The 21,206-nt window shown below is 30.3% G+C and overlaps 4 protein-coding genes and 1 long non-coding RNA gene across 8 annotated transcripts; 3 read left to right on the plus strand and 2 right to left on the minus strand.

The window, feature by feature from the left end:
* Positions 1-38: 38 nt before the first annotated feature.
* Positions 39-5,186, plus strand: LOC101212581 (3-epi-6-deoxocathasterone 23-monooxygenase CYP90D1). The gene is made up of 8 exons (XM_011654574.2): positions 39-386; positions 610-943; positions 1,326-1,475; positions 1,972-2,265; positions 2,957-3,046; positions 3,174-3,359; positions 3,455-3,576; positions 4,930-5,186. The coding sequence occupies exons 1-8, from the start codon at positions 136-138 to the stop codon at positions 5,018-5,020; spliced, it is 1,518 nt and encodes a 505-aa protein (XP_011652876.1). The 5' UTR covers positions 39-135; the 3' UTR covers positions 5,021-5,186.
* Positions 5,187-8,206: 3,020 nt separating this feature from the next.
* LOC101206630 lies at positions 8,207-9,489 on the minus strand. Of its 3 annotated transcripts, none has more exons than XM_011654053.2 (4): positions 9,336-9,489; positions 8,866-9,006; positions 8,628-8,701; positions 8,207-8,547 (listed from the first exon to the last, which is right to left on the minus strand). In XM_011654053.2, exons 1-4 carry the CDS (start codon positions 9,415-9,417, stop codon positions 8,320-8,322), a joined length of 525 nt encoding a protein of 174 aa, XP_011652355.1. In that variant the 5' UTR covers positions 9,418-9,489; the 3' UTR covers positions 8,207-8,319. The 3 variants fall into 3 exon arrangements, with proteins under 3 accessions (XP_011652355.1, XP_011652354.1, XP_004146827.2); XM_011654052.2 differs by having other exon boundaries at positions 8,207-8,538; positions 9,081-9,489; XM_004146779.3 differs by having other exon boundaries at positions 9,081-9,489.
* A 1,273-nt stretch (positions 9,490-10,762) lies between these two features.
* LOC101206396 (phospholipase D alpha 4) lies at positions 10,763-13,702 on the minus strand. Its single transcript, XM_004146778.3, has 4 exons — positions 13,498-13,702; positions 12,820-13,380; positions 11,542-12,736; positions 10,763-11,382 (listed from the first exon to the last, which is right to left on the minus strand). The coding sequence occupies exons 1-4, from the start codon at positions 13,588-13,590 to the stop codon at positions 10,946-10,948; spliced, it is 2,286 nt and encodes a 761-aa protein (XP_004146826.1). The 5' UTR covers positions 13,591-13,702; the 3' UTR covers positions 10,763-10,945.
* Positions 11,278-15,885, plus strand: LOC116402796. 2 transcript variants are annotated; one of them, XR_004215443.1, is made up of 3 exons: positions 11,278-11,406; positions 13,706-13,815; positions 15,620-15,885. It is a non-coding gene; the product is annotated as an uncharacterized LOC116402796 (long non-coding RNA). The 2 variants fall into 2 exon arrangements; XR_004215442.1 differs by lacking the exon at positions 15,620-15,885 and having other exon boundaries at positions 13,706-13,983.
* Positions 15,886-19,508: 3,623 nt separating this feature from the next.
* LOC105435017 (PRA1 family protein F2) lies at positions 19,509-20,548 on the plus strand. The gene has a single exon (XM_011654054.2). The coding sequence runs from the start codon at positions 19,652-19,654 to the stop codon at positions 20,195-20,197; it is 546 nt and encodes a 181-aa protein (XP_011652356.1). The 5' UTR covers positions 19,509-19,651; the 3' UTR covers positions 20,198-20,548.
* Positions 20,549-21,206: the final 658 nt, after the last annotated feature.

Raw genomic sequence — 21,206 nt, forward strand, 5'->3', positions numbered from 1 at the left:
GAGAGAGATAGAGATCAGAAAAAGGAGCAAAAGAAAAAAAAATCTCAAAAGGGGTTGAGGAGTACAATTGCGAAACCTCAAACCAAATCTATACACACAGTACATATCCAACTTCAAAAGATTCATAAAAAAAAAATGGATTCTTTGTGGATATTTGTGCAGCTCATCACAGCTGCAGCTTTCATATCTTCCACAATCATAATCCTCAGAAACTTCATCATCCCCACCACACCATTGTCATCTTCTTCAAACTCCTTCACCTCCTCCAACAATCCTTCACTTCCTTCCGGCTCCCTCGGTCTCCCCTTCGTTGGTGAAACCCTCCACTTCGTCTCTTCTGCTTACTCTCACCGCCCCGACACCTTCATGGACACACGTCGCCGACGGTGAGTTTCTGGGTTAGAGATAAAAAGTTTCATAGAGTCGTCAACCGTCATCCCGTGTGAAATAACTCCATATCTCATGTTTTTTTTTCCTAGATATATATAGTGATTCAAATGACAAATCTCTTGGTCGCTAACATGTTTGTATGTCAGTTGACCTTTGGTCACTATATTTGGTGATTAAGAACATGGAAAAATATTATGAGATCTTTTTTTTTTTTTGCAGGTATGGGAAGGTTTTCAAATCGCATATATTTGGAAGTCCAACAATAGTTTCAACAGATGGTGAAGTGAATAGGTTTATTCTACAAAGTGATTCAAAGTATTTTGTGCCATCTTATCCAAAATCTGTGACAGAGTTGATGGGAAAATCTTCTATTTTGCTTATCAATGGCACTTTACATAGAAGAATTCATGGTCTTATTGGAGCTTTTTTCAAATCATCTCATCTCAAAGCTCAAATAACCTTAGACATGCAAAAATATCTTCACAAATCCATCTCTACTTGGACTAGTACTTGTCAACAGAATCCTATCCACATTCAAGATGAAGCCAAAAATGTTTGTATACCTCATCTCAATCTTCTTGTAATTCAGTCAACTTTCTCGTAATCTATCAACTTAAGTTTTATTCATATATCTTTAGATAACGTTATTTCATTCACAAGAAACGAGTCCAATAATATATATTTGGGCGAAGTACAAAGTATATTAAGAATATCTTAAATAGATGATTAAAATTTTAGGGTTAAGAACTGTTCTCATTTGAAACATGGGTTGGGTCATAAGTTCGCTTAGAATCATATTGTCCAAAGAAGCTCACACATTCAGAATCATAATTATTAGTCAAATCTTTTTCATTTTTCCCAATTAAGAGAACCAAAAAACAAAAAAAAGTTCTGTTTTTTTTTAATATAAATTGTATTTGATTAATTTGTTTCAGATTGCCTTTGAAGTACTAGTAAAGACACTGATCAGTTTGGAGAGTGGTGAAGAAATGGAATTTCTGAAGAAACAGTTTAATCAATTCATCGCTGGGATTATGGCTTTCCCAATAAACATCCCAGGAACCACACTTTACAGATCATTACAGGCAAGTTTATAAAAGTTTTTATGTTTTCATATAATTGAATTTAGGGGAAAAATAATTCTAACAGTCCCTAAGTTTTTGGATCTACTTTTGTTTGGTTCCTATATACTTTTTAATAGTGTCAAAATTAATAATTAATCATAAATATTTTTTAAAGTTAACTGGTAGACGCTAAAAACTAAAAGTATTCTTGTAAAAGTTTATATTTAATCAAAATTTGAAATTTATGATCAAGTTTGAAAGAAAATTCAAATTTCAAAAGCAAAGTTGTGAAATTTAAGGACTAAATTAAAATGAACAAATTAAACTCAAAATATTTAATAAGACTAAACATGTAATATTTTAAAACCTAAGCATGAAATGAAAAATTAAGTAATAAACTCAAAACCTAGGATTAAAAGAAGGTATTTTCATTTGAAAATTACAACAAATTAAGAAGATCAGTAAAATGAAGCAAAATTGGTGTGTTTGTAATTTTATTTTTGTGAAAATGTTTCAGGCAAAAAGAAAAATGGTGAAGTTAGTGGAAGAAATAATAGAAGGAAGAAGAAAGAAGAAGAAGATCAAGAGTGAAAAATGGAGTAACAATCACAATAATAATAAGAATGGAGTTGGAATAATAAATGATGTTGTGGATGTTTTGTTGAATGATGGAAGCCAACAAGTAACAGATGAAGTTATAGCTCATAATATGATTGATATGATGATTCCAGGCCAAGATTCTGTCCCAATCCTTATCACTTTGGCCATTAAATACCTTTCTGATTCTCCCTCTGCCCTTCAACAATTAACGGTACCTTCATCATACTCTCTCTCTCTCTCTCTCCTTCCTATTTTAATGTCTGTATTTGAACTCACTGCTCAAATCTAAATCTATACATATTCCAATTCAACTAAATCTGTATTTACTCAGGCTTGTTAACACTCTTAACTATTAAGAGAGATTAAGAGAGGGTGTAACAATATGTGTTTTAATAAAAATGCTATATCCTAAAACTGAGAATTTTTTTTCTTGTTGTATTTTTTAAAATAGAAACTGATGTTACATTTAAATTAGTCATTTTGGCTTTTCTTCCTTATGATGTGTGTTTCATTTGACAGTGAATGTTTCTGTCATTTTGGTGACAACCACATCAACAATACAAAAATATAACCCTCTCTCTCTCCACTCTCTCATAATTAATTATGATCTTACCTTTTTATTTTCCTTTCCTTTCTTTTTCCAATATATATACTCATCTTTTTTCACAAAAAGATTTCTTTTAGTAAACAAAATTAAACTTCATGGAAAATAACTAAAGGATCATGAAAGAAAGATATCATTCATGAACGTATATAATGTGGCACAAACAACAACAACTATTTTATTTATTTCAACAGTCAAAACCCCAATGAATTTAAAATACTATTTACTATTATTATATTATATTTGTATGTGTATGTGTGTATATATTTCCCTAAACTTAAAAATTTTCAATGGGCAGGAAGAGAACATGGAATTGAAAAGACAGAAAACTCAGTTTGGAGAGCCATTGAAGTGGAGTGATTACTTGTCTTTACCATTTACACAAAATGTAAGACACACATCCACATTAATTACTGGACAATATACCAAATATTTGCTATAATAATAAAAAAAAAAATTATGGTTGTGAGTATATAAATATAATACGTTTTCTTTTTAATTCTGGCGATATTCAGGTGATAACAGAGACGTTAAGGTTAGGAAACATAATAACAGGAGTGATGAGAAAGGCAATGAAAGACATTGAAATAAAAGGATATTTAATTCCAAAAGGATGGTGTGTACTTGCATATATTAGGTCAGTTCATGTCGATGAAAACCACTTTGAAAGCCCTTACCATTTCAATCCATGGAGATGGCAAGTAAGTATACACTCATTAATTGCCCTAATTATTTTTGGGTCTTTTTTATTAATTGTTATTTAATAAGGAAAATTTAAATTTTTGTTATCTTTCAGGGTAAAGACTCAAATAATTTGAATTTCAGTCCTTTTGGAGGAGGACAAAGGTTGTGCCCAGGCCTTGAATTAGCCAGATTAGAAGCTTCCATTTTCTTACATCACTTCGTTACTGAATTCAGGTAAAAAAAATATTAACAATTACACATTCATCACATGCATTTTCATTTAATATTCTGAGATGATGCTAGGGTTAATTATACATTTTTCTTTACAGTTTCTCTAACTCTCTATTCAAGAACTATTTTGTCCTTAATTTTTTTTAATTTTCTTAAAAAAATATTTTGTACTTTGAGTCGAAATCTAAAAATAAAATAAAAAAAGAACAATAATAGAATCGTTTTCATGGTGTACCTATTATGTTAAAATAATATAAAAACTAGAATTGTTGTTAGCTTTTCAAACTTGGGTAAATTTAGAGGTGAAAGTAGGCTTAACCAATAATTCCTTTTTTAAAAGGAAAAAAGAAATCAAATGATTATTGAATATGAGCTATGGAACTTTTTTGTTGGGGGGTTCTAAACTAGTTTTGTGTTTTATAAAATATATCATTTGTTTTGTAGATTGACCAAATATGAATAGAAATGTAAAAGAAATTCCAATTAATTATGAAAGAAGCTTTTTGGCATACAAATTATATCCATTCATGCATGCTTTCAAATCAACAATCTATATGTCTATTCACTAAAAATCAGGGCTTAAAAGCAAAATCATGAGAGGTTTTCATCTCAGCAAACTTTGAAAAGTGGGGGTAAGAAGTAATCAACACATTGTCTCTAACTAAGATGCCAATTAGCCAAAAATATAATCATTTATGTTAGAGAGAGAGATAGACAAAAGTTTATTTGTTTTTTTTAGGGGGCAAGTGATTGAGAACCACCACTGAGTAATTGAATCATCGAATAATGGAAAATTCCAAATGGAGTTTTAATTTGGAATAAAATATTAAAGCAAAAATAAAAAAACAATTTTTTATAATGTGAGAGGAACTTGGTTTCTTTACTAACTTTCTAACTTATAATAAGTACAGTTTATATATATATATATATTTAATATAGAATGAAAAAAAACTTAATTATAAACAACTTAAACTTAAGTGAACGATAATGGTTAAGGGATATATATAGTAGATGTTTGATTCTCTTTTCTACAAGATGTTGAACAAAATTTAAAAAACAAATAGAAAAATTTGTTATATCATATGGTTAACATTTTGGTTGACAATATAATTATTTACCTATACATAATCTAGTCCAATATTTATTCTCAATCAATGGTATATACTTTAACCAAAATTAAACTATAAAGATTTAGAAAAGGATTGTTTCTAAAAATTATTGTAACCTCTTAGGTGTTATAATCACATTATTTTCCTTGAATTAGAAATTAGAAAAAGTCATTCTATTAGTTATATGACAACACATATATACTACTCCCTATGAACCCTAATGTTCTTGTAACTTGATATTAATTAGGTGGGTGGCCGAGGAAGACAATATTATCAACTTCCCAACAGTAAGAATGAAGAAGAGAATGGCAATTTGGGTAAAAAAGAGAGATCTTTAAATTTTGAATTTTCATCCAATTTTGACCATTTGAAAAAGAAAGAAATGAGAAAAGAGAGGATAAAGTTATTATAAATATTATGATAATATGTATCGAATGGATGTTCATCTTCGTCTTTAATGTCTATTGTCAAATAACAATTTATAACTATCTCATTTGTTGTCGATGCATGTGTCTTAATATCACATACCATTAACGTTCATCATTTATCACCATATTTTGCTTATAGACAGAGGTCTTTAGTGGATTTATCTAAAATTTTAAATAAATAGATTGGGTGGAGAGATTTTTTCTTAAATTTTTTTATTTATTTTAATTATTATAATAATATATTTTGGTTTTGCCTCGTTTTCATCCCAGAAAAAAGAAAAAAAAAAAGAAAAAATTGGGACACAAATTTTGTTGGACAAAATGGAAAGGTGTGGGTATGGAGATTTTAAAGTTATTTATTTTGTGTTTGTATGGAAAATGTTAGTATATTCATATTTTACTACAAATCCCAAGTTTTCCACAAATTCTTTTCTCTTAGGTATGGATATATATATATATTATTGTTTAGTAGGGGATGGTCGTTGGTGGTGAAATATAGGAAATAATTTTATGTAAAAAATAGGTTTCTACGATTTAGTTTCATGCTTTCCTCTTCATTTTAGCTTTTGTACCATTTTACAATCAATTTCGAAAATATATTCATACAATGTATTTTTTTTATAATAAATTATTTGTTATTTAAACAGTTTTGGTGAATAACTCATTCAAAAAAAAAAAACTAAAGTAAATTAGACATTTTCAAAGTACATAAATCAAAATCGAACACAACTTATAAAAATATAGAAATCAAAATGATAGTTTAATCTCACGCAACGAGTAAACTTACTTGAAAATATAAAAATCAAAATGACAGTTTAATCTCATGCCACTTTAGTTATTCTTTTATTGTGCAGTGTCATTTATTTAATATTTTGACAAATACCCATCTATTTCCTATTTAAAAGACATAGTTCTATTATATATCTAACAATCGTGAAATTTTGGTTACTTCCACCCTTTTCGAGAAGTGAATATTGTTTCAATTTACAAAGTTAGAAAAATATATAAAATATAGTAAAATTTTACTTTTTATTGATGATAGATATTGATATAGATATCTATGTGATACATCAAGTATTCACTAAAGAAATTAAAACTTTGTTACATCCATTTATTAATTTTCAACCGTTTTGTTATATTTATTCGTAAGCCTGTAGTTGCCCTAATAAGATATGTAGTTAGTGGACAATTTTGAAACAAGGAAATTAAATTTTGCATTCAAATGAATCAAGAACTATTGTGACAAATGCTGGCTTACTTCTAACAATTGATTGACTATTATCTATTCTAATTAGTTAATGGAAATATATTCAAGAATTTGATCTAAAACATACAATAACTAATCCTTAATCATGCTTCTAATTCATTCTTGGGGAATTGACAAAAATAAGCCAAAAATTGAGTAGTTAAAGACTTTTAGGATTGATGGTAAAAAAGTTGACATTTAGGACAAATTGAAGGTGAAATGACGAAAATACCCTTATTTAAGATTAAACATTTCAATTTAAGAACCTGCGAGATGTCTACCAGATGTTTGCGAGATAAAATAATAATAATAATAAATTGCTAGCATCATTTGAAACATCTCTAAAACAATCTTAAATAAACCATAAATCAACTTGATACATTTAAGATGCAAATATATATACATATAACACAATTCATATTCGGATTTTAAAAAAAAAATAAAACAATTAAAACAATTTATTATTATTATTATTTTATCTCGCAAACATCTGGTAGACATCTCGTAAACATCTCGCAGACATCTCGCAGGTTCTTAAATTGAAATGTTTAACATGAAATGAGGGTATTTTCGTCATTTTACCTCCAATTTGTCCTAAATGTCAACTTTTTTACAATCAATCCTAAAAGTCTTTATGTACCCCATTTTTGGCCTATTTTTGTCAATTCCCCTTCATTCTTGAAAGCAACAAACTAAAATAAATAAGCAAACAAGATACATTCATGGTAACTTATCAAATTACTCAAATTAAAATGCATGTAAAAAGATGAACAAGAATAGATAGATATTATTTATGAAAGAAAATTCAACATTTAAGAATAATTCTTCAAAGAAATTGACGACCTAAAATCTTATTTCCAAGTTGAAAATTTTCTTTAGTTGTCATCCTCACAAATGCCTCCCCTACTGCTGCCTCAAAAATAATAGTCCCCTTCAAGAAATTATGGAAATCAAAAGTCCCTAAAGAGTGAAAATTCTTCCCATGGACAACTGCTTACAAAGGTATCTTCACGATAGAGACTATCCAAGGGAGGCTAAAAAATCTTTATCTTAATCCCAATTGGTGCATACTATGCAAGACAAACAATGAAACAACATATCATATTTTCCTCCATTGTCCTTTTTATGAAAAATATATGGAGTAAGGCAAAGAGTGATTTTGATTGGGAACTCACTGATGATAATCTTCCTGCACCAATCAACACTATTTGCTCCATCAATACAAAGACTAGAAAATGTGTGATTATTTTCAATCTACTGGTTGTCATCACATGGACTATATGGTTGAAACGAAACAACAAGCTATTCAACAACATATCCAACTCTCATGTCTATTTGTATGAGAACATATGCAAACTCATTGTCCAATGGTCCATCAAATACAAGCTTTTCAAAAAAAAATCAGCTTATGTGATTGCACCAAATCTTAGTGCTTTATGTTAGTATTTTAGCTTTATCTGTAGCTTTTCTATAAGCTTAAACTCTTTTTTTTAATTCTTTATTGAATATAATATTGGGGTGATGAAGGCATAAGGATGCCTATCTAATAGAGATGTTTAGGTGTGCCTACTGACGTATCTAGTATCATTTTCAAATGATGTGAAAGTCGAAGGTCAAATGTAAAATTAATAAATTATTCCAAACTCAATATGTATTTGAGCAAATTATATAATATTTACTTGAAATTATAACGGTATCTTTTTTAACATCAATCATATTTGTAAGATAAATTAATAATATTTTATTATCAACTAACTACAACTAATTTTATATAATATCAAACACTTAATTTAAACAATTATTTAGTGAAAATTCAATTACACATATGTAAAGCACAATTAAAAACAAAATTGAGTTGTGAAATCTGGTCTATGCAATCTCCAACATTATAGTTCATGAATATATGCCATTATTTGTGTACAAGAAAAAGAAAAAGTAGACATAATATCCCATTACATGGATGTCATTTAGATCGTCGATAATTGGCAAAGACATCACAAAAAAAAGCAACAAGTCGAGCATTCAATCCAAGAGGGGCCGTAATTAAACCTCTATTAGAATTACATTGCTTAAAAAACCATACCCTCTTCGTTTGACTTGCTATATGGTTGAAAACTTCCTGTGGACCTAAAGTTATTACGAATTCAACTTCATCTGGTGCTCTTAAACCTCCAATTATGCACTGCCCATTCTACATTATTAACCCTCTACTCAATCAAACCATACTTTTATATCAAAATTAATTCACGTCATTATCATTAAAATTTATACCTGTGGACTAAGAATTGTCTCTTGCATAGTTGAATAAGAGAATATCACTCGTTCACTTGTTATAGTAACATGAACTGTAAAGAACAATAATACATGGTTAATAATAAGTGAAATTGATTATAAAAAATATAAAGTTATTCATACCTTCAATGTTCTTTCAAAATATTGAAATTGAAGACTTATTGAAATTCTTTAATTAGTACCTAAATTGAAAAACTAAAGGACTGGAATTAATTACCGTCATCAAACATATGATACTGAGAAATAAGGTTGGAGAATTGTTGAGAATCCATGGAAACAAAAACAGAGAGATCAAATTGGTGGATGCGCAACGGAAGATGGCAAAAAACCAACCTTAAAGTAACTTCAAGAAGAAGCCCTAAAAAACGAAATTAAAGAAATCAAATCTGGGAAGAAGAAGGGAATTAATTATTGAAAGGAAAAAAAAATTACTAGTGGGGCCTTGGAATTCGATTTGGGCGTGGTGAGGGTCACGGCCGATAGAGAAGGAGAAAGAAGTGTAACCGAAATCTTTCAAATATTGGGCAAGAGGGAAAATTTCACTGAAGAAGAACCAAGAATTTTTAAGGTCTCTGCAGAAGTAATGGTCGAAGAATGGAGGCCAGAGTTGAAGGCCAATGGCGCTGTGAATGGAAACATTTGAATCCGCCATTAGGCAAAACATTTCCGGTGAAAATGTTGCATCACCTTTATGATCCGCCAGTCCCAATGTGGCAAAAGCATCTACGAGAGTTCGCATATTGTTGACGAGGAAATTGAAGGACGACATTTTTTGTTGCTTAGGGTTCTCGGAAATGGAAACGGAGGAGGAAGGGTTTTTATTTCTTTCTCTTACTATGAGTGTAGACCGCCCGCCTTGTGAGTTTAAAAATTTAATCAAACCATATTTTTATATAAAATTAATTAATTAATTAAAATCAACAAAATTAAGATTTATATTTGTGGGCTAAGGTGAAATTGATTTTTAAAAATATAGTTATTCATCCCTTCAATTTTAGTAAAATTATTTTGATAATTTTTAAATTTAGTTCTTTACTATTGATTTTTCTATTCAAACTAAATATATAATAATAATAATAATTTAGAAATCTAGGTGAATTATTCGTTTCCGATATAGAACTTCTAATCAGATCACTTTAAATGATCTAGAAGTCGAAGTCACGTAACTTAAATGATTTAGAGAATGAAGTTTATTCTTATCGGATCAAATTTTTCATAAAAGTCTCAAAGTAAAAAATTGTAAAGATTTAGTTTAACTATTGTTGGGCCATCCATGTCCCAAGATTAACTAAACTAAAAAACATACGCACTTATGTCAATGATCCTTGGTCAGATGCTCAAGAACCTTTGAGTTAAAAAACATAAGCATTGTTTTATCAATCTCAGGCCACCAATCCTCGATCACTCCCCAAGTTGAAAAACATAAGCATTATTTTCGAAATCTCGATTCACTTTGGCCTCGAGATTCCCTAAGTTTTTGAAATAAAAGCATTGTTTTCAAAATCATGGTTCATTTTTGTTCCAAGATTTCCCGGGTTGAAAAACATAAGCATTATGTTTTAAAACTTGGGTCAATATCTAAGGTGTACGAAACCACTAATGTAATTTTTTTAATCAATCATGTGCGTAGGTTCCAATTTAATATCTTTATTGTATATAGGTATGAGCCTCAATTTAATTTTTTCAATTTTCTTAGGTTAATTCATTCCGTTGTATAGTATGACCCCAATGATTTAGACTATATATCCTTTGAAATACCTTTAAACGATTATTTTTAAGTTTAAGAGATATTTGGTCTTTTTATGTACATTCAAGGTTCAAAGTTCGAATTTATGTATAATCAAACCGTCGTTGTTTGGACTAGTGTCTATACAAGTTGTGGATATAATAAATAATTTTAATTTATGGTGATCACATACCTAATATTTAATATCTTATAATTTTTTTTAGTATCTGAATGTTGTTTGAGTAAAAAAAAAAAGTAATTATTATTTCTAAAGTCATTACCATTTGGAAGTATTAAATATAGCAAAAATGTATTCAATTATGTATAATATATTCGGTAAATAGTTTGAAAAAAGATGTAATTTTTAATTTTTTTATTATTATTTGAGTTTAAAAGGATAATATTCATTTTATAATAATAAAGAATTAGAAGTTACAAATAATTGAGTTACCAAACGTATAAATGGAAAATGGAAAAGGATTCCTTCAATCCACAATTCAGCAGTTGGAAATTCTCATTCATGGAGGTTCAACACAATTTCAGAGTTAGCTCATCCCCATTGAAACTAATACTAGGTTGTGAAAATGGGTGGCAACATCATTGATCTTCTTCCTTTAATTGGGCATTTCGTATCAGGAAAATGCCCTCCATTTTCTTCCAAATCCTCCATCCTTCCATCTTCTTTCACCTTCACTGGGTACGTTACCATGTGAACCCCTTTCATATCTTCAACTTCTTCTCCGCTGTAAATTTTCCACGATTTATCCCCTATCGATCGAACCCTTTCAACGCATTTCAAACTTTCTGGGTTTAAGAACACTTCTTCGAATCCTCCTGTATGTTCGTACCAAAGCGACAATCGGAATTTTGAAATGTCTCTTCCATTGGGTAATTCTTCTCCCTCGTTTTCTATTTGGTAGCATCCCATTGCTATCTCTGTATCTCGCTCTCCGTCCATGGACCTTTGATTCACGTTTGCGGATCCAATCAGAATGTACAGATCGTCCACTGGAAAATACCGACATGTTCATGGTTAGTTTCTATTTCTTTGCAACTTAATTGGTAGTGAGTTTCACATTCGATATTTGTGTCTTTTCAAATGCTCTCTACCTGTTTGTTAAAAATGCCGCTTAAAAATGAGATTCAGAACATATGAAGTGTTCTTACCTATCATGACCTTGGAATGGACATAGATCATGAACCTCCGATGCTGTTGGGCATTCCAGTACTGTGTTGCATGTTGGGGACTGTGTGGGGGAATGAAGTCCCACTTTCTCTCTTCCTCTCTGTTTGCAAGGCAAAAGAAATTCAAGTAATCTCTTGGATGGGCCTTTTCCCCAGTTTCTTGGATTGCCTCTCCAATCAGTCTATACATCATTGTCATTGTCTGCCTTGTCCAATGTAGCATATCCTCAACTGATTCACTCTCTGGTGATCCTTCTGGCCACATTGGAATCACTATGTAAACTGCGAACCTCTCCCTTGCCTTGATCTTATTAGCCACCTTGAGCGCAATCTCGATCGGTATCAAATTTGTGCACCCACAGTGTTGATCTCTGTCCCAAAAGTGACACCCTCCAATAAAGTATTGGTTTTCGATGTAAATAAATCTCTCAGCTCGCCTGATAGCTTCAACATAAGCTTCGTGGATGGTTCGTTCAATGGTCATGTTTCTGAACATTTGACTGGCAGACAAATGGTCAATTGATCGAAAAACTTGCACATTCCAATCCTTTTGTGGGTTTGTGTTTGATTCGAGTTGGGGCATCAATTTTAATAAGATGCTTGTCGGTACTAACAACGAAGCATCCGATTGCTTAGTCCATCGTTGCTCAAAGTTTGTTAATATATCCCAAGCAGCTTCACCTGTTACACAAGCGTGAACATCATGCCATGGCTCTCTTGGCCCTCCTTTTTGAAGTTTGGCACCCGATATACTCGTCTGATAGAAATCACGACAGTGGGATTCTGTGTTCAAAGTATGGAACAATGAATGTTGTTCTGTATCGTAGCGACCATCACAAAGATCTAAACCACCAATGAAACTCATAATTTCCCTGTTTTGTGCATTGATGTGAGTTTGAGCATCTACGATTATGGTTTTCTGATGATGAGAGAAAATTGGTGGAGACATAGGATGCAATTTGGGGCACAACCTACATATGACTTTTGAGTGCAAGAAATATGCCCGAGCATCTTCATCATGTGTGTTCATTATCCCGGCATTCTTGATGATGGGAAGAGATGTTTCATCATCCCAAATCAGTATTCTCACAGCTACTCCTTCGTCTGCCTTCTGCTTCAACAACTCTCCAAGCTTTACTCCTAAAGCATAGGGTATATCGGTCTGAGAGTCCCTCACCTGATCATTGAAAGTGTATTAGCCATCTCCAACCGGAAGAAACAGAAAGAAACAAAACAGGTAGGTTGATTGCTTTGATTTACCAGCACCATCTTTGGATTGAAGGACCAGCCTGCAATGTAAACCAAATGCTTTGCATTATCTATGGCCTTGTATACATCTTCCCATAGCCTTCTTGGTGTACTTGAACCATGAAATGGAGGTTGAAAAGTAGGGAGGTGGTGAGCATCTTGATATAGTGTCACATGACAGTTGGACCTTAAAGGAAACGTTGCATTTCTCAGCCCCTTGTATTCTCCATTTCCCAGCATCTTTTTCCAGCTTAATTCATATACTGCTGGTTTAAACCACAACATGAATCGAAGTTTGAGCTCCGGACTTGGCTTCCCATTTTCCATAAGAAGCGGAAAGAAACCATTGATAAAACTTGCTTCTTTCAAAATCTGTTGAGCTTGGATATAGAATTTACCCAAGACAGAACGAGATGTTTTCAATGTAATGGTGACGGTAGAAGTCAATGGATGTGCACATAGAACTCGGAATGTCTGGTTCCAAACACGGTCCTGTTCATGGCTTGTCTGGGCAACCTCCTTGTTGTCTATCTTAATTGTCACATAGCTACACTTGCCACCAGCAAATAGGCACTGCACAAAAGAGCCACGAAAACAAAGAAAAAAATAAACTATTTCTGTAATGGATGTTTAGAAACGCCTACTATTTACTGAAATTATATATTTGAATTTTTATGATCCATAACATACATCCAAAGGTGAAGAGGGCGCGTATGCCGTTGCATGAAAGACAGTAACCTCAAGCGTTCCATGGAAGAACTTTTGCTTCACCTCCATTGCCATAACTTCAAACAATTTTCTTACAAAGGGAGAAAATGACAAAGTTTTATTGAAGAATATGTTGTGTAATACAGTCTCTTATATAAGAATGGGTAAGTCAGCTGCTATTATATATCAGGTGTTGCAATTTACATCATCAAGGAGAGGGAAAGCTAGCTTGGAATTCAATGCAAAGGGTCTGTTTGGCAGTTGGAAAAACTTGTGGAATTTTCCATCTCAATCTTAGAGGTAATCTTTTAGTCCACTATTTTATGCTTCAAGCCCAAGTCTCTTAAACTCCAATCACATTTTTTCATTTCTTCCCCTGAAAAACATGAGAATTATAAATAATGCTCTGCCTTAAAACCATTTTAATCTTATTCTCACATTTTTATAATGAAGGAGAATTTGTGTTCTTTCCCTCTGTTTTGAAGAAAAGTTTAAAGCTCCTATCCTATCAATAATTTTAAATTGACTTCATTGCTTGTGGTGCATTGTTTGCTTTGATCATTTCTTTCTGACCTTTTTTTTGCTTCATTCAAGAATTAACAATTTAGTAGTGGGATTCTAATAAATTCTTTCCTATGATATCACATTACCAAGCTGGTATTTGTATAAACAATTTGGAGTATCCTTCTTAAGACAAAGTGGTTGGATTTTGTATTGTCTTTCATGTTAATAATATACTATAAATCCATGTTTCTTGTTAAAGAATATATATACCTTAAAATTTAAAACTTTCATTGTTATACAAAGGTAGTTCTGGTCAAATTACAAGTTTAGTATGTAAAATTTTAAATTTGTGACTATTTTATCTAAAGTAAGTCATTCTACTTTTTAATTTGGGTTATTGACATATTTAAAAATGTAAAAAAAATTAATTGAAGATGTGTTTTATTTAATTTTGAAGGGAAAAGAAAAAAAGCCATTTTGAAAAAAAAGTTGATTTTGGGAGATGCACTTAAAATCAATTTTTTTATAAAAGAATGTTTTTTTAGTATTGATGTTAATTTGTTCCTAATACCTTAATTCATTATTTTGTTGTTTCTATCACAACCCTTTATCGATATTTCGGTGAAACTTTAGACCACAATCTTTGACGATCTTCCTAAGTAACCAATCCCAATTGGCCATCTTTGGCAACCAACTCTAATCGTTATTTTAAATTAATATTGTTGTAATAATATCGTCGTATTTTACAATCATTCATCACAGTAATTTGTCATTAATAGAAAAAAAACTTTTTAATGCATAAATATGCTTTTAACTATAAACAAATCAAATAATTTTGTATGCAGAAAGAATTGTTAAACCTGTGAGTATTTTGATGCTAAGCAGTTTTTGACAAAAAGCATTTAAGTGAATCACTTGGTGAAAACTTTTTTTTTTCCAAATCAATCCAAACATACGTAATAGATTTTGGTTTATATTTACACTTAAGTTATTATTCAACGTGTAAAATACACGTTTTTAAATTTACTTTTTCTTTTAAAGTTTGATTATATGTTTATGTAATAATAATTAGAACGCACATTCTTTTATCAATATGGTTGTTGATTTTATTTTTTAAGATACATTGAATTATCAATATATTTCTTTTCATTTTTTTTTATTAATAAACCATTGCATTTCATACTTAATATTAGCCTTCAATACGATCAATTGTTGTTTTACTTTTTTGTTGAAGATATATTTGATGTCTTATTAATGATATCTATTGTTCTTGCTGATTTATTTAAGGGTATTTTAATTAATATGACCTAAATTGAAAAATGTTTTGGGTTGAAGAATAGGAAGATTAGATAAAATAAACATGATCCAATCATTATTGATGACGTGAAGGTATATTTAATATTAATTGTTGTAAAATGTTACTGTATTGATGTTTTATATGTATATTATTTGTTCCATAGTTATATATACATAATCATAATCAGCAAAGAGAAGCTGAAAAAAAAAAAACAATACAATTAATGTATGTATAACATAAATGTTTTAAATATATAACATATTATGTTTTATATACCATTATAAGATTGACATGAATAATCAGGCAAGAGAAAGAGAAATTTTTGCTTACAATCAAGGTGTGAGGAGAAGCTTGAGGAGAGGAAATCAATCATCAAAGATAATGAGGTTACCCTTTAAACAAAATTTGGATTCGCAGCCAATGGAAGAAAAATTAGAGCTCAATAGTCAACGGTTCGAAGGACTAAGTTTCAAATTGTTATCATAAGGACTTTATGAATTTGAAATTGAATAGAATAGATTTAATGTTGAAAGTTATGTGCTGAAGTAAAAATTACGTTTTTTTGAAAACTTTATGTGTAATTTATGTTATGATGAATTTAAATGATCAAATCTAAATGATCCGCTAGAAAAGCAGCCAAATTTAAAAGGATAGTAAAAAGAATTTTAAAAAAAATAGTTTAGATTTGGCTGTCCAAATTTAAACAATTACAAAAATAGCCCAATTTAAACAATCGTACAAAGAATCTAAAAAAAATATTTAGATTAATTTAAACGACCTTGTAGAAAAAAATTATTAAAAAATCGTTTAGATTTAGATTTGACTTCAATCAAATCCTAAACGATCATTCTCCAAATATCAAAGGATAGTTTCCCAAATATATTATACATCGGATGCAAATTAATCTTGGAACATTTTTTGGAATTTTTCAATGCGGAGACTTTTTTCGTTTTTGAAATTATTCTATACGATGTAAATGTTTTAGCGTTTTGGTCTATTTTTAAAAAAGATTCCCTGAAACGGTGGAAGTTGAGTTATTCCAATTTTTTTAAAAGGGGTGAAATGAATAGAACAAATAAGAAACTTCATTTTTGCAAATAGTTTGTAAAGGGATTTATTCTTACAAATATTTTTTTATAGAAAAGTACTTTTATTTATTTGTTGAGATAATGTAATAATGGAAAGAAAACAGGAAGGATAGAGGGTAGGAATTTGGACAAATTGTTTGTTTCCTTTTGATATTTTGCATTTATGTTGCATTTAATTATTTGAAAATGGAAAAACAACAAGGACTATATTTCCAAAAAACATATGCCCGCAAGCACATGGCGACATTTTCACAAAAGTGCCAACTAAATTTGTTTTTGTACAAATGGCACTTTCCTTTTTGACCATCACTCACTCATCTTAACTCTTCCATCCATCCATCCATCCATCCTTCCATTTCCTCTCTACACCAAAGTAGGCTAAATTTGTTGCATCACAGCTCATATTGTTTCATGGCTACCATGTAATCAATCTATCCAAAACCAAAATGAGATCGTGAACATTTTGGGTGGGCTTAATGTGTAACAAATAAACTAATTTATTTTGTTCTCATAGTTTTCAATAAAAACTCTCTTTTCCATTGTTCCCATTCTAATTGGACGCGGATTCTAACCCCTCGAAATAAGTTAGGGTTGAAAACAAAGAATAATAAAAGATGGGAAGATAAAGGATAGAGAAAAGAAGGGTTTGTTGGGCTCTTCTTTGCCGTCTTCTTATTATAATTGGGTTTTGCTGTCCCCATTGATCTTAGTGTACCCTTCTCCACACTACATTCCAACCCATATCTTTGGGAATAATCACCTATGCCCATCTCCATCAAACCCTCTATGCACTCTCTTTCTTCCCTCAACTCAAACCTTCTCCACTTTTTCTAACATCTCCAAATTTTGCCTTTTTTTTTGCTTTTTAAGGCCAAATTAGGAAGATGCCCAATTCTTTTTTTATTATTATTTTTAATTTTGGTTGGTTTCCAAATCCAACTATGCTCTTCTACATAATTAATTTGGTTTTAAAATTAAAGTATAAGTTAGGTTTGTTTGATTAATTATTATTGAGACACAAAACGTGTTAAAGAAAGTGTGATTTGCAACTCAGTTATCTTCTAACTAATTTTTGTTTTAAAGTTTTGCATTCTAACCACAAGGCGTTTTGTTAACTTAATCGGTATCCGATTTAACTACGTGAAGAATAGTAGATTAAGGGAGTTAGAGGACGAAGTGCAACAACTTAGAAAATGAAACATTTAAAATTATAATTCTATCAAAACACAAATCTAAAAAGGGTGGTAGGCGATGGGGATGGGGATCCAACGTGCAAGGATGTTATGCAAATTGCAATCACCTTTTTTATTAGCATAATACAAGTTTTTAACTATTAAACCATCTTTTCATCATTTATTCATTACCATAAATGCTCATCACTTCTCATTAATTCCATATTCTACTTTTCATTACTCTTACCTTGATGTATTTAGTAGTAATCCAAGTTGAGTTTGGTAGATAAAAATTTTGATTTTTAATTCAAACATAGAGAAATTAATATATATATATATATATATAATTAATATAATATAATATAGTAATCAATTCATGAGTGGTTAATTTCCAATTTACTTTTACCCATGAAAATGTTTGGATCAATTAATGATTTCATATTTTAGATTAAGAATATGTGTTTCTTATTAATATATCGTTCAAGTTAATTATTTTGTTTTTCTGAACATAGGTTGATTTTTCAAAAAATAATGAAAAAAGGATGCTACATAATATAAAATTTTATTTGTAAAAGTAGTACTTACTATTTATAAGCTTTATTTTTAAAACAATATGAGTTATAAAAATTATTAAATTAGTAGATTCTAAATACTAAAAAATATATAATATAAAGTATGAATAGCATTCAAACGATCAAATTCCTATTATTCTAAATACTTTAATATATATAGTTATCATGATAAATTATTAAATAATGACACACGTAAATGAAACAAAATTCACACCTTACAAAAAGTATATCATATAAAGCAATTTGTGTAAAATAAAATCCCAAATTTTAATGATAATTTTAGTTCTTTGACATTTTGTATTGAAGGATTCCTTATTCCTTAAGTTGTTCACAAACTTTAAGCAACCCATCTTCTTTTAAAAGCCATTCATTTCAGATAATAATTCCACAAATATCCTATCACTACCTGACATTTATGGTTTAATTCATCTAATTAGTTAAAAAAACAAATCGACTATTTATTAAACAAGTTTTTTAGATCGATCGTTAATACTCACTGTTATGACATTAGATGTAACGACAGAAAAAGAATAGAAAATAAGAAAAAATCAATATGTAGATTCAAGTGATTCATTAACAATGTGTTAGTTATATTCAAGAAGGGGAGAATCAATTTCATTTATTTTATACTATACTACTAGAATCATATTACTTTCTTACCCTTTTAGAAATAGAAACATATTCCTATGGTTATTAGTTTAGGTATAAGAATTCATTTCATATTTCTTTCATGACGTGAGACAACAAATTCAAGGTATCTCCACAGATTCCAAGCTAATGTTTAGGGTTTAATGTGTGGTTAAATTATATAAAACTAAAATAACCATTGGCGAAATTTTTAAATATAGAAAAATGATTCAACTATTTAAAAGTTCAAAATTTTATACACTTCTTACCGCTATTAGTGATAGAATTTGATACAAGCTTGTCAATTATATAAATGGATAGAAATTGATAGAAGTCTATCATTGTCTGTTAGTTATCGAATAGATGTCTAAAACTGCTATAAGTCTATCATTGATACTAGATAGAAGTCTATAGATATTATTTTTCTCTTTTTCCGTTTTTATAAATAATTTAACATTTATCATTAAAAATTTTAAATAGATTGTAGATTTCAATTTTAGTGTTAGAGTTTAAAACTTGTATGTTTTAAATGTTGAAGGTTGAAATTTGTGTAAAAATTGAAAGATGTGTTTAATCATATGTGATGTTGTAGTGCTGTTTATATGTTAATGTTTGTAGCAAAATTGGATGGTATATGTAATAAAGAAATGATTTTTAAAAGAAAAAGAAAGTTGAATTTGTCATAAAATAAGAATTAAAAATGATATTTTGATATTTAAAAAAGAAAAGAAAAGGAAAGGGAGAATTGGGGGAATTTAATTTATTGGGGCCTTCAAAGTTTCCATTTCTTTCAGATCCCCCAATTCATTTTCTTCATCTCTTCCAATCCCCCAATTTCAATCTCCGGCCACCATCAAAATCAAAAACAATAAAACTATGACCAATTACGGCACCATTCCGACCTCTTCCGCCGCCGCCGCCAACCTCGAATACATCTCTCGCGCCAAACAGCGTTTCAAAGACGGCCTCGGTCACCGCCGTCCATGGCGTCTAATCGCCGACTACCACTCCTTTACTCTCCCTTCTAACCTCCATGACACCCTCTCTCGCATCAAAATCAACCTCACTTACTTCCGTATGAACTACGCCATTGTCGTCCTCGTTGTCCTCTTCCTCGCTCTCCTCTGGCATCCCATTTCTCTCCTCGTCCTCTTCCTCATGTTATCTCTCTGGCTTTTCCTCTACTTCCTCCGCGATCAGCCTCTCATTCTCGCCGGCCGCGTTCTTGAAGATTGGATCATTCTCCTCCTCCTCTCCCTTTTCACCCTCGGATTCTTGTTCTTGACTAACGCTACTCTCAACATTCTCATCGCTTTGCTCGTTGGCGCTGCCCTTGTTTTGGCTCACGCCGCTGTTAGAAAGACCGATAATCTTTACTTGGATGAAGAAGAAGCTACTGGATTGATTGCGCCTGGATCCTGATCGCAACTCATTACTGTTGTTAATTGTAGAGGTTAATTCCATCCTCTTCTTATGATCATCCACCTCTGTTTTTTTTTTTTTTTTGCCAATTGAAAATTTGATGAAATTATGCTATTCCATTTCCGTTCTCAAATTCCACTTAATTCTTCATTTTGCATTCGTTTCTTCTTCCTCCTCTTGTTTTTTTTTATTTTTTGTTTTGTGTTGTAATTTAATCTGTTAGGTTTGTAATTCTTGACATTTTTTTGTGCTTGATTCTAAATTGGAAAACTCAAGAATGTCTTTTTCCTTAGTCTAATTAGAATTATGTTCTTTATTTAGTTGTTTTTATGAAGTTGAGTTGTTATGCAATGAGCCTTTTTATGTTCATTCTCTTATATTACATTTTGGGTGTGTTTGACCTAACAAGTTTGAATTGTGGGTTTCACACCTCAAAAAATATCAATGCTATCGCCTCCCTTGGATTTAAATTTTACATTCTTCAAATATTCTTACCCTTATTTAGATCCTACAACATTAAATTTTTTATATTTCTATTTATGTGTATATATATATATATATGCATGGGTCAACTTTGCAAAAAGATACATTTTGGATTTTGATTAGATAGCAAATTAACAAATTGATAAATTATAAAATGTATTGCTGAACTTTTTTCTGTGTTCAAAGACAATCTCATTCTTTAAAAACTTTGTAACATTGCTTTGTAAATTGCTTCAACTAAGAATTGACTACAACACAATTTCAACTCAAACAAATCACATTATTTCTACCACATTCTAATTTTCATTCAAAATTTTAATTAATTTTTACAAAGATAAACATATGCCTATATTAATTCTTTTTGTTAAAAGTTTAAAATCTTTTGTAAAAGTATTAGCTTTTATCATTATCATTTTGAATTTTTTTTTCTTTTAAGAAATGAAGGTAGAAGAAAAAACGATATATGTTGGCCAAATCTTAGAGAGAAAAGTGTATGTAATTCCAAAACAATACATCCAAAGAAAAA

The sequence above is a fragment of the Cucumis sativus genome, chromosome 3, assembly GCF_000004075.3.
Source record: "Cucumis sativus cultivar 9930 chromosome 3, Cucumber_9930_V3, whole genome shotgun sequence".
Classification (NCBI taxonomy): Eukaryota; Viridiplantae; Streptophyta; class Magnoliopsida; order Cucurbitales; family Cucurbitaceae; genus Cucumis; species Cucumis sativus.

Bases quoted from the DNA above. Each gene is read 5' to 3' on its own strand.
- LOC101212581 (XM_011654574.2), top strand. From the start codon at position 136: ATGGATTCTTTGTGGATATTTGTGCAGCTCATCACAGCTGCAGCTTTC. The intron at 3,047-3,173 runs GTAAGACACACA...GGCGATATTCAG, and splicing joins CTTTACCATTTACACAAAAT to GTGATAACAGAGACGTTAAG. The intron at 3,577-4,929 runs GTAAAAAAAATA...GATATTAATTAG, and splicing joins CACTTCGTTACTGAATTCAG to GTGGGTGGCCGAGGAAGACA.
- LOC101206630 (XM_004146779.3), bottom strand. From the start codon at position 9,417: ATGTCGTCCTTCAATTTCCTCGTCAACAATATGCGAACTCTCGTAGAT. The intron at 8,702-8,865 runs GTAATTAATTCC...TGTTCTTTACAG, and splicing joins GTATCATATGTTTGATGACG to TTCATGTTACTATAACAAGT. The intron at 8,548-8,627 runs GTATAAATTTTA...TTAATAATGTAG, and splicing joins AGACAATTCTTAGTCCACAG to AATGGGCAGTGCATAATTGG.
- LOC101206396 (XM_004146778.3), bottom strand. From the start codon at position 13,590: ATGGCAATGGAGGTGAAGCAAAAGTTCTTCCATGGAACGCTTGAGGTT. The intron at 13,381-13,497 runs GTATGTTATGGA...TCTTTTGTGCAG, and splicing joins CGCCCTCTTCACCTTTGGAT to TGCCTATTTGCTGGTGGCAA. The intron at 12,737-12,819 runs GTAAATCAAAGC...TTCAATGATCAG, and splicing joins TCAATCCAAAGATGGTGCTG to GTGAGGGACTCTCAGACCGA.
- LOC105435017 (XM_011654054.2), top strand. From the start codon at position 19,652: ATGACCAATTACGGCACCATTCCGACCTCTTCCGCCGCCGCCGCCAAC.